This window comes from Lepidochelys kempii, chromosome 7 (assembly GCF_965140285.1).
Source record: "Lepidochelys kempii isolate rLepKem1 chromosome 7, rLepKem1.hap1, whole genome shotgun sequence".
NCBI classification, from domain to species: Eukaryota; Metazoa; Chordata; order Testudines; family Cheloniidae; genus Lepidochelys; species Lepidochelys kempii.
In genome coordinates, this window is record NC_136386.1 from 1,857,392 (window position 1) to 1,870,240 (window position 12,849).

Consider the following 12,849-nt stretch of genomic DNA (forward strand, 5'->3'; position numbering starts at 1 on the left):
ACTGCTGGCTCATATCCAGCTTCTCGTCAACTGTCACCCCTAGGTCCTTTTCCGCAGAACTGCTGCCTAGCCATTCGGTCCCTAGTCTGTAGGTGTGCATTGGGTTCTTCCATCCTAAGTGCAGGACCCTGCACTTATCCTTATTGAACCTCATCAGATTTCTTTTGGCCCAATCCTCCAATTTGTCTAGGTCCCTCTGTATCCTATCCCTGCCCTCCAGTGTATCTACCACTCCTCCCAGTTTAGTATCATCCGCAAATTTGCTGAGAGTGCAATCCACACCATCCTCCAGATCATTTATGAAGATGTTGAACAAAACCGGCCCCAGGACCGACCCCTGGGGCACTCCACTTGACACCGGCTGCCAACTAGACATGGAGCCATTGATCACTACCCGTTGAGCCCGACAATCTAGCCAACTTTCTACCCACCTTATGGTGCATTCATCCAGCCCATACTTCCTTAACTTGCTGACAGGAATACTGTGGGAGACCGTGTCAAAAGCTTTGCTAAAGTCAAGATACAATACATCTCCACAAGTAACAGAACTCAGGAAAAGTATATAAAACACTCCTTAGATATTGCCCAGGGGATTAGTGATCTGAATTTATGTGGGCAGCTGGGATATGATGTATTTTGTACACCTTCAGCAGTGGATCAGATTTAGTGCCTGGAAAAGTCTTGTATGCTAGGAGTCATGTCAGTGCCATGCACACTCTTACCAAATAATTTTACATTTAAAAAATCATTTTTCATTAATTTGGTCATTCAGCTAAGAGTAACATTATCTTTAAAGCATTTGAAAGTTGTTAGCATTATCTAGTTCTTAGTTGAAATCCTTGCATTTCCCACTCAGCTTGTTTCTTTTAAGGTAGAAATGTTTTTTTCCAACATAGATGTGGTGCACAGATCTTTTAATGCCTTAATAGCTTGCAAAACTGTGTGAAATGAAATAGCTGGATTGACATTTTGGCTGTCTGAATGACACCTAACCTTCTGCAGTGTCTGAGTTCTAGATAAAGTCTAGAGGGACCACCAGCTCCTCTCTTCTGACACCCTCTGTCAGTGCTTCTCAAGGTGTCTGATGTGGGGGACCGGCAATTTTTTTTCCCAATGTGTGCGCAGACCAGCAGCTGATGGCTGCCGGTCCGCGGACCACCACTTTGAATAGCACTGCTCTATGTCACAGGCCACCAACACCAGCCAACTAAGGGTGCTAAGACCAGATGACAGAAAGAATCCCTATGGCCTCCTGGATTGCTTGGCCTGCTTATACTCTGTTGTTGTATTTGCATTATCTTAGCATCATAGACCAGGACCCCATCATGCCAGGCGCTGTAAAACACAAAACAAAAAGATAGTCCCTGCCCCCAGAACTTACAAGCAAAGACTAGAAACAACAGATGGATATAGACGGACGGGAGTACAAGTGAACAATGAGACATTGGTCAGCATGATAGACAGTGGGTTTTGGGACTTGCCCTGCAGCTGCTAGGAGAGGTGTCCTCCTCAGACATGGCAGAGGAGCCATACCATCATAACTTTTCCTACAGTCTTGGAAACATGTATTGCCTTGGCACTGGGCTGTGGCTCTCTCTCCTGCCATTTTTTAGGGTTCAGTTCCCTTCTCACTTATGTTCTTTGTAATGTATTTATAAGCTGTGTTCATGTCTCCTCTGATTCTCTCTATCCTCTTTCCTTGGCCACTTAGGTACCTTCTATCTGTGTTTCATATCCATATATTTCCCATATATGTATTACACACAAACTAAAGAGAAGAGTAAGAACATAAACAATGGAAGAACATTAAGTTTGCAAAGTCAAGCACGCTAATGTAGGAAATGCCAGAATAAAGAGAGTCTGTACAACTCACATACGTTCACTAATTTTGGTTGCCCAGTCTGAGACATGTAGGACTTGATTTCTCACAACACTTAACATTGTATAACGCTTCATATGTTCAAAGCACATTTCTAAGTGACTTCAGTTGCACTTGTGAGTGCTCCAAGTTTCTGCAAATCAGAGTCCAGGGGTCTCAAGCCAGACAAACTCAGAAAATCAAGAACACACAATTAGTGACCACATATGAAACTAGCATCATAGAGGAACAGAACCAGGGATAGAATGCAGTTCTTCAGGACAGCATTCAGCTGCCTTAAACATGAGACCCTCCTTTCTCTTCCTGCAATCCCCTGCTTCATTCACTACATTCCTGCAACAAATGAGGCAGAGGTCCTACAGACAGCAGCCTCCTTCACCACACACAACTCGGATTCATCCACAGAACAGATCAGTCCTGTATATTGAATGAGGCAGTGTCCTGTGGAAAACACAGTATGTGATCATGTAATCAAAGACTGTATCATAAAGTATGCACTCAAACGGGCTGAGTTAAGGTTGCACTAACATCCGAGTGCTTGACTTTGCAACCTTAATGTTCTTTTCACATAAATTTTGTGTGCAGTTTCCTAGTTTCTTTAAATAGCAAACTAGAAAAAAAAAGTTCCATTATGTGGTGTCACATTGACACCCACATGGTTCATCAGCAGGGTTAGAACCTCTAGATCCATTGCACGGACCTCTGCCACTTGAGTTGACAGAGTAACTGATAGCCGTGGTAGGTTGCCATCCTCTATGTGGACCAGCACTAGAGGGGGATGGGATGCTTTTCCACTGGGTTTCACAGATATTTGCAAGCAGCAGAGGAATGGTGAGACTCAGGAATCTTGGGCTCCATTCCAAGCTCTAGCAGTCATATGGTCTTCTGCCCATTGCCCCCAAACTTTGACCCCTTCTTCTCTGTCCTCACCAATTCGTCCCAGTTGTATTTCTTCCCCATCCAGGCTCCTCATCCCCGTCCCATTCTCCTCACCTAACCAATTCCAGTCTCCACTCCTCAGGTTTTTCATCCCAGTTTCCTGGCCCAACAAGTCATAGTCTTCCCTCTTCTGACTCCCCATCACACTCCCAGTCTTCCCTTCTCACCTCCCAGCTCCTCATCTGAACTGTCTGTCTCCCCGCAACCTCTAGTTGGGTCTCTCTGCCTGTGTTTCCCTTCCTCACTGACTCCTACTCCCAGTTTCACTCTCACGCTCCTCATCCAACTCCAGTGTGCACACACCCGGTTCCTCATCAGATCTGTCTCCTTGCCCTCATCCCACTAATGCCCAGTCCATCCCCAGTCTACCACCTGGCTCCTAGTCCCAGCCTCCTTGCCCAGGCTGTCCCGGTGGGGTGACCAGCTGTCCCAATTTTATAGGGACAGTCCTGATATTTGGGGCTTTTTCTTACATAGGCTCTTATTACCCCGCCACCCCCGTCCCGATTTTTCACACTTGCTATCTGGGCATCCTATGTCCCGGCCACTTTCCCCAGCTCTTGTCCTCTCTGCTCTTGTCCTCTGCATTTGACTCAGGTAGCTTCCTCTTCCATGCTGCCTGGGTGTCAACAAGGGGAGTGGTTACTGAGAATACAGGATGGACAGGCTCTCCCCTTCTCTCAGTTCTGGTACCCAGGCCAGCCTGCGGCAGCCAGAGCTGCAAGTTCAAGGAAAGTCCTGCTCAGCCCGAGGCTGGAGCATGCCCGGTGCAGAGGGATTAAGCTATATCAAGTCTCTACTGAGCAGTATGAACTATGATATTTCAGAGACTTGCAGCTGGGCCAAATTTGTGCAGATTTTCATAGGGAAGGCAAAAGGCACGTCCCTGACACAAAGGGCAGTCCCCTAACAAATTTCAACATCCTGGTCCAAAGCACTTTTTGAAGTGCTAGAGCTTCTCAAAGAAAAGGTTACATGAATTTTTTAACATGGGCAAAACATATTTTTCCCTAGGCTCATTTTTGGATACAGCTGAACCATTTTGGCTGAAATTTTCCCAAAAAACCCTCCTGCAGCAGAGGCCTGGCATGGAAAATTTCAGCCCAAATGGTTTCTTTTGCAAAGTTATAAGCAACTGAAAACGCAATCTTATAATGGGAAGTGCTGGCCAATGTTCTTGTTAGACGAAGCTCCTGCCCTGTCTACAAAACACTTGTCTCTGTACTTGCGCATATATATATATATATATATATATATATATATATATATATATATATATATATATATATATATATATATATATATATATATATGGGATCAAAGTAAAGCTAGACAGATAATGGGGGTCATCCTGTGAGCCCCAAGGTGAACACACTGTATTTCCAAGGGTGGTAGTTCTGGTGCATTTGTGGGTGTACACACCCATCTTCCCCAGCTATTTTGCACTTCAAGGTCATATTTAGCTGATTACCTGAAGCCACCCTATAATATCTTTGTTGGACTTGTTTGCTCTTCAGGTAGCTGTCCACCAATTTGTATCTTTTTTTTCCCCTTGAATGAATGACTTTGTTTCTTTAATATTATATTTTTGGCTCTATATTGAACGCCTTATTGACATCCCAGTATGCTCCGTCCACTCATTGTCAGATATACCATTAATCCTATAGAAGGCCATTTGATTTGTTGGCATAGCTTAGTTTTATCAAAACAATATCTCTTATTGGTTTTTAGACACCTTTCCCACAAAAGCTGATGTATTGGACTCCTATTAGTCTCAGCTGTTTTGCCTAGAATGTGTCAGGTTAATTAGCTGGTAATTTTCTGGTTCTTTCCTCCTATTGACCATAAAGGAATAGTTGCTACCATGTTTGGTATTTTCCAGACAGCTAGTCTCTCTCCAATGACTCACTGAAACTTGTTTTCAGAGGTTCCAGGCATTCCTTGGTTAGTTTTATTAAAAACTATATGATGCATTTCATCAGGATCTGCAGTAGTTTTGCCAGATTTCCCCCCGTCTTTGTTTGCCCTTTTGTTGTTGGCCTCTCCATTTGCCATCTCAAATCACTGAACTGCTTCCTGCACAAGGTTTTCACTACAAGTTGAGCAGAAGCAGCTCCTTGCAGTGCTGGCTCTTTTGCTATTTTCTCATACTTGCTCTCCTTTCTGATGTTGCAGAGATTCTGTATATTCCTCACCTTTCTCTTTTACTGAACGTACTTCTAAAACCCTTTCTTATTGCTTTTGACTCCTCTAGTTATCACTTTGTTGCTTTGTTTTTGTTTTCTTAATATTACATGTGCATTCCTTGACGACTGTTTACCAGTTCAACTTCCTATCAATTTTTTCCCTTCTATTTCACAAGCATTTTTAAAACCTTCCTTGTTTATATTGGTATGTTAGCCTTTTGGATGTCAGCAGGTAGACTCTCCTCAGACTCCTCACCCCTCTTTTGAGCTACTGCTTTAGCCCAGTATAGGCCACTTCCTGTATTAGTCACTGCAGCAAATTTTCAACTTGTGCACAATTTAGCACTAAGCCCTGAATAGTGTGAACATTTGAATATAATTTCTGTATCTTAAAATAGGATGGCAAATTTATTCTTACCTTTTCTCTTTATAGGGTGATAAAGCAGACAGCTTTTACATTGTAGAGTCTGGTGAAGTAAAAATCTTGATTAAAAGCAAGGTGAGTTGAAATACAGTTACTGGGTGAGAAGTCCAGTGCTATCGTAGTTTAGAAACTAAGTGACAGGAAACAAAAAGTAGAGATAAATGGTCAATTTTCACTCTAGGCAAAGGTTAATAGAGAGGAGGTGTAGTATGGTTCCATACTAGAGTCAGTGGTGGTTAATATATTTATCAATGCGCTGGGAAAAATAGTGAACAGTGAGTTGGCAAAACCAGCAGATGACAGTTATGTAGGTGAATAAAGACTACAGAAGAGTGAAAAGTTGCGGAGGGACCTAACAAAGTGAATGGGCAGCACAATGGCAGGTTACATTCAGTGTTGACAAATGCAAGTCAACACTGAAGGGAAAAAATTTGAACCATTTCATGCTATTGCTGTGTTCTAAATTTTAAAAAAGTCCTGGGCATCATTGTAGGCAGCCCTGCTCAATATACATCTTTTGGGGGGGAGGGGGATATAAAAAGAAAAATACCCTCTCATCATAGGACCTTCCTCCTGAAACATATGGTACTGGATAGGGTTAGACAGGACAGCGGGCTCGGTAGATTCTCGGCCTGATCTATGTTCTTAATAAAAGTGCTGTGCTGTACAACAGACGAACTCTCGGATTATTTGAAGATCTGATCGTTATTGTTTCTAGCTGGGCAAGGCAGGCTGTACATCTCCCCAAAGTTGCTTCAAGCTATTTCAAAAACCGATTCTGAAGATGATGCATGTCTGTTTGAGAAACATGCTTTGCTTACATCTGCACATGTGCAAATTGTCATGATGTTCCCTTCCAAACTTCAAACATGGATACAGTCTTCCCTAGGGGGGACTGTAGTAGGCAACAGTCAACAGATACTCAAAGTACAGCATCTTTTAACCCTTTGCCCTTCTGTGACTTCTTTTAACTGGGGTCTTGCTTTCAAACAAATAGTTCTCCCAGTTTGAGGCAATCTTTACTGGGCAGAGCCTTGTGTATGTTATACTTAAAATCTTTGTTAGGGAATATTCTGGAGACCCTGTGTACAGGATACTGAGCCATTACTGAAGCATTTCTCTGCCAGCTGTGATCTTCTGTTCAGAGAGAGCTGTATGCATAGCACTGTGTCGTGATTAAAATAGTCACTTTGCTTATTGTTCTATTTCTGGCACAGACTATGACAAGTAAGGACGCTAACCAGGAAGTGGAGATTGCCCGGTGTCAGAAAGGACAATATTTTGGAGAGCTTGCACTTGTTACCAACAAACCCAGAGCAGCCTCTGCCTATGCTGTTGGGGATGTCAAGTGTTTAGGTAAGGGTACTTTGTGCTGCTAGGTATCTCTCTGCAGTAGGTGCCTTCAGGCAATGCCCAATTGCTTCATGTTGTCTATGCTATTCCATTAAGTTGTACAGCCATGTAGATTCTAACTGGCATCCAATCTGGATTGCTTGTTCTTCAGTCAAGGCCAGGAATTTTGGCCTGCAAGAGACCTTCAGCACTTCAGTATGGGAACCCTTGTTTCCTTCATCTTGCCTTTTTTTGTACCATTTCTGTTTTGACTGGGGATGGTGTAAGTGCCCAATGGAGATTAAGTACGTTACTTCCTTTATGTGCCTGGCTTCCACTATTTCAGAAAAGGGAAGTCATAGAGTCAAGTGTGTATCTGCAGCATGGTAGCATAAAAAGCACAACCTCCATTCAGCTTGATTTCCTTCCCTCTAAAGATGTTTGTTACACATGACAGAGATTGTGTAAAGAGTTGTCACTTTGGATGGGCTATCACCAGCAGGAGAGTGAATTTGTGTGGGAGGGTGGAGGGTGAGAAAACCTGAATTTGTGCTGGAAATGGCCCACCTGTTGATCACTTTAGATAAGCTATTACCAGCTGGACAATGGGGTGGGAGGAGGTATTTTTTCATATTCTCTGTGTATATATAAAGTCTGCTGCAGTTTCCACGGCATATATCTGATGAAGTGAGCTGTAGCTCACGAAAGCTTATGCTCAAATAAATTGGTTAGTCTCTAAGGTGCCACAAGTACTCCTTTTCTTTTTGCGAATACAGACTAACACGGCTGTTCATAGAATCATAGAATCATAGAATATCAGGGTTGGAAGGGACCCCAGAAGGTCATCTAGTCCAACCCCCTGCTCAAAGCAGGACCAATTCCCAGTTAAATCATCCCAGCCAGGGCTTTGTCAAGCCTGACCTTAAAAACCTCTAAGGAAGGAGATTCTACCACCTCCCTAGGTAACTCATTCCAGTGTTTCACCACCCTCTTAGTGAAAAAGTTTTTCCTAATATCCAATCTAAACCTCCCCCACTGCAACTTGAGACCATTACTCCTCGTTCTGTCATCTGCTACCATTGAGAACAGTCTAGAGCCATCCTCTTTGGAACCCCCTTTCAGGTAGTTGAAAGCAGCTATCAAGCAGTTACTCTGAAACCAGAGATTTTTCAGTCATGCTCATATTGCAGCTGTGTGTTTTTTGCATTTGGCCTCCAGATTTATGCCAGGATCAGACATTTATTTTTATTAGTCTCCTGGATCAGCATGACAGCTTTGTAAAATGAGAAGTTTGACTTCAGTGCGAGTGGCTTCCACTGAAACATTAGAACCATGTTGGCTGGACTCAAGTTACATGAGTTTTAGAAAGTAATTCGGATTGGGTTATTGCTTTATTTTGCAGGGCAGCTCTTTATTTGTTTTCACTCTTCTATTTGTTTCTGTGTAGTCATGGATGTGCAAGCATTCGAGAGGCTGCTTGGCCCCTGCATGGACATTATGAAGAGGAATATAACACATTATGAGGAGCAGCTGGTGGCAATGTTTGGTTCAAGCATGGACCTGTTGGATCCAGGGAATTAGGCACATGGTACCTTAGTGCCTTCTCAGTTCAAGACACAGAAAAGCCTCCTCTCAGCAACATAACACATAAGGAAAAATGGACACTACAGAACAGTTACTGCTGCTGTCTTCTTGGGCATTTTAGAAACCATAAATAAGTCTCAGCACAGATGGATGGGGAGAGGCTCACTCCATGCCTCCACTTTGCTGCTGAAATTTCATTATTAGGCTTAGTTTAAAGATGATTCTAACCCTTCTCTCACTTGTTTGGCTCAGAATGGCATGTCTCTCCAACAATATAAGTGCCTGATGCAAAACCCAAAGTGTAAAAGATACAGAACCTTCCTTTTTTTTCCTCATTTTATTGTTGTGGCAAATCTTCAGAGCAGATTTGTAATGGCAGGCTGCTTATCTTCCCCCAGGGAGCAGCCTTCTCTTTACAGTCTCTTAATATCTTCCTTTGACACTTCCTTTACAGAATGTCAAAAATGTAATTGTAGCATTTGGGTTTGATGCTGAATATATCAAGGGGACTTGAAATTATCAGAGCCATTGAATAAGTTGGCACTGAGGTGTTCCTGCCATCTGCTGAAAGCTGCAGGTACTGCAGTTCTGTAATAAAACTATAAACAAAGCTGGGGGCACAAGAGAGAAATAACTGCTCAATACTGAAATGCAGAAAATGAAGAATGATTGACTCTGAACATTTTCTGACCAGTAAAAAGAATTGTTTTCGTTCTTTATGCTACCACATATGCAGAGAGTTCGATAGTCGTCCAACAGCTCCAGTGGCTTGAAGGTGCCATAGCTGTATCATCCCCATAAACTTGCTCTCCATTTCTTAAACGGGGCAGATTTTACTGCTGAGATGTTGCAGCACATGACCCTCTCCTGCTTAGATACCCTTTATACTGCTAGATTTCACAGGGCATTGCTGTTGTCTGGATCAGTTTTAAAACTCTCTTTTTAAGGAGGTTAATTTTTTTGTAATTTAAAGGAATAATAATTATGTACTTAAGCAGCTCCCCTCAATTCTAATATTTTGTAATATTTAACTTGATTAGGCACTTAGATACTTCCAAATGCCAAGTCTGTTTGTTAAATCTTTCAGAAATTAGCAACATTTGACTTCATGAAGCAAATGCCTTTGCTAACTAGGCAGTTGGTGTGTTTGGAGTGGTCTTTTGCTTTAGGTAATATAATTCAGTTAAAGATATTTATTTGTCAAATCTGCAGCGTTTATTAGGAAGACTTCTGTTTCTATAGATCTATTGACCTTAAGGCACATCCTGCTGAGATTTTATCAGAGTATTATCTAAATGAGACTCCGACCTTCAGGGGGACCCTTTTTATGGCATAAAATATAATATTTATATAAAGAAAAGGCAATGAATTTGTAGGTGATAAGTCTAGTGGTCCCCTTTCCATTTTCAGTGTTCTAAATTTATGTGAAACTTACCTCCATGTTTCTGGGATGGTGAAATTTTAATTGCAGACTCTGATGGGTAGAACTGAACCCACTATTTAATTTTTATGATCACCTGAGAAAGGGGAGAGAATACTATAACTCTGAATTCCTGCTTGTTAGCACACTAGAAATCTGCTCTAACAAGGTGGAAGGTGCAGAGCTACAACACGGAGTTGGCTTCTAGCCTGTAATATTTTCCTCACTCCTTCCAGCTCCTGCACTGTTCTGTAAAGTGGGATCCATATCAGGTTGAGTCTGTACTGTTGTTGTCTAGTTACAGTAGATTGCATTATGCTTTCAGATGATGGACTGGTTTGTAATGAATACCACTGAACAAGGTGTGCCTCACTGTTACAGCCCTGATGCTGTTATCTAGTTGCTCTTGTAACTGCCTCCACACACAGTGTGTTTTCCCTGTTTTACTGTACAGGTTCAGTTCTGCAAGGCTAAAAAAGCAGCAGGAACTGGAATTTCATTCATACTTCTGAGGTTTAACACTAAAAACACTCCGTCTTTCTTTTTAATTGTAGAATTTTAAAAAAAGAACAGTTGGCAGGTCCTCATGCTGATAACTGAGAGATCAGGATTCAGAAGCAGACTCAGGCTCTCAAATCAGGCCAGCTGTGGATTGTCCAGGCAATCCAGACACAAGCTGGTCTCCAAACCCATCTGAGTTTCCGTACAGCTTAAGCTGTCACATGAACTAAAGAAATCTCTCTGAATAACTATCCTCAACCAGCTTTGGTCCTTCCCATACAAACACTTCCTCAGATGCCCCTCCCTTGTATCCACTGGAGTAAAGCACATCTGGCTACGCTTACAACTTTCAGTTCTCTGCATTATAGGACTTGGTGCCTCAGAATATGCAAACCTGATAAACTGTACTGAAGCCTGGCCAAAAGGAAGCAAGATCTACTGGACACCCTTAGGGCCTTATGGAAATTCTGCACGGAAGGATTTTAATAGATTTAGAAGGCAGAGGGAGGGAACATGAGGCTATGGACTCAGAAAGCTAGAGGTCCCAGATGAGGGGACAGATTTACAAACTTTTATCCATCTCTATGCTCCTTGCATGCAGTAGAGTGGAATTATCACACACAGCCATGTCACACCCAATGTCAGATGGGACACTGTAGTATGATGCAAGTGAGCAACTGAACTTTGAGCAGAGAGAATGAGCCTCTAAGGGCAAGGGGTGGGGGATCATCAGTTTAAAGTCCATCTTTGGGATCTGCCTGGCTGGTCTGGTTTGTTTTAACCAATTTGCTATGTAGTCTTTTGGGGAGTGGGGATAAGAAGATAGGGAGAGGTGACCTATAGAATGTTACTCAATAGCACCTTTGGCTAGCCAGCCAGAGTATCAATAAAGGACAAAGTCAGAGTGCTTGAAAAGAGAGAGTGAGAATTGACTTTGAGACATTGGTCAGTAGTGATTCAGCTGCATCACCACATCCCTGTCTTACTCCAGCCACTTTTGTTTTAATGTGTCTAATGGATGTGTGAGTTTCTCTGTTGGTATTGCTCTGTGTTCAGTAAATCTGCCATGGATTCCCAGCAATTGGTAGTGGAGAGAGCTCTAGTTTAATAAGAGACCTCAGCAGCAAAGTGGGCAAGAGGATGATGATCTTGAGATTAGGAGAAATATCTGTCTTATTTCTGATTCTCTGCTTGTGATTGTTGTGAAGTCAGTGAGAGGAGCTTTCAGTGGTCAAGTGTCCTGGCATATGGTATTTCTGGTTAATGTCACAGCACAGGTTTCACAATGTACAAAAAAAAAAGCTGTCTTTTAAAAAAAACAAAAAAAACCCAAAGTGCAGTTTTGCACAGAGGAAAAAAGAAAAACCCCTTTGAATGTCACCTTCCATTCTCTTTCCTTTTCAGTTAGCTGATGTTGGGACTCTGGTTCTTGACATGTATTTGTAAACCAGTCTTGCCAAAATACAAATGTTTTGGGTTTTTTCACTCCAGTTACTTTTTGTTGTTATTACAATTACTTCTGTTTTCAGTCACTTCAAACATATGCTTTATTTCAAGAGGCCTTCCTTGTAATTTCTCTCTTTACAGGCTATAGTGTTATATCAGTATTTAAAGATGCAAAAGAAAGCCACTAGCCTCATAAGAGAATTACTGAAATCCACTTAGCCTGGCTGGAGCTAAAGATGTGCTACCAATATTTTCCTCCACTCAAAAAAAAAATTGAATTCTGCATAAAAATGCTACCTCAAGGCTCCAAGTGCTTTAAAGGTCTTTCACTTGGGAGAATTCCATAAGTTGGTTTTGCAAATTGGTCTGTTGCATTGAGTTAAATGTTTTTTATTGATTCATTGGGAGACCCATATTTTATTAACTCATTTTACAACTAGTATTTGATTCTCAAAGGATAAGTGATTGCAGAGAGATCGATTCTTGCACTGTGGTGTTGACAGCGGGAGGGAAAAATACCTGCCATATAAGCTTATGGTTTTTTAAAAAAAAAATCATTCTGGGGTTCAGCTTCACTTTTGGTAAATAAAATGCTGACATGTCGTGTCCAGCCTTCCTGGTATAATCCTGTGTGTGTGTTAACTTATTCCAGCTGACACAGCCCCCCACAGCATTTATGTAATGAAGTGGCTGTGTATGTCTAGTGACAAAGGAGAAAGCCTTACTTGGAGGACTGCTGGAGGCACTATAGTTAGTACTCTCAGTGGCCTGCTGAAAATGGTATTCTCTCCCTGACACAACCAGTTACAAAATTCCCCAACCACAGAATTTTACTATTTGGTGAGAGGGCCCTACTGATGCATTAAGATTACACCTGTATTTGGATATTATTGCTATGGATAAAACCAGCTCCTACGCTGTTGTTGCCACACTACATAGTAAAATGGTGCAACTGGCTTTCTGATTTATTATTTGAGTACTGTTGGTGTGTTGAGCACTGTGCAAAACATAGATTGTCCTAAAACAAATTCTGCAGGAGAACAAAACTAGTTTTAAGATAAGTTTCTAAAGTTAGCTGCCCTGCATTTGTGGCTGACGCATAGTGTGTGCTGAGCTGTGGCTGTCTATTTCTTTAACA

The 12,849-nt window shown here is 42.0% G+C and overlaps 1 protein-coding gene across 1 annotated transcript in view; it reads left to right on the forward strand.

The window, feature by feature from the left end:
- Positions 1-11,755, forward strand: part of PRKAR2A (protein kinase cAMP-dependent type II regulatory subunit alpha) — a 156,829-nt gene extending 145,074 nt beyond the window's left edge. Inside the window, exons 9-11 of the mRNA XM_073350887.2 lie at positions 5,438-5,503; positions 6,646-6,784; positions 8,208-11,755. Of these exons, the coding sequence (XP_073206988.2) occupies positions 5,438-5,503; positions 6,646-6,784; positions 8,208-8,341 (339 nt within the window). The 3' untranslated portion in view covers positions 8,342-11,755. The remainder of the gene's footprint in view (positions 1-5,437; positions 5,504-6,645; positions 6,785-8,207) is intronic.
- The last annotated feature ends 1,094 nt before the right edge of the window (positions 11,756-12,849 follow it).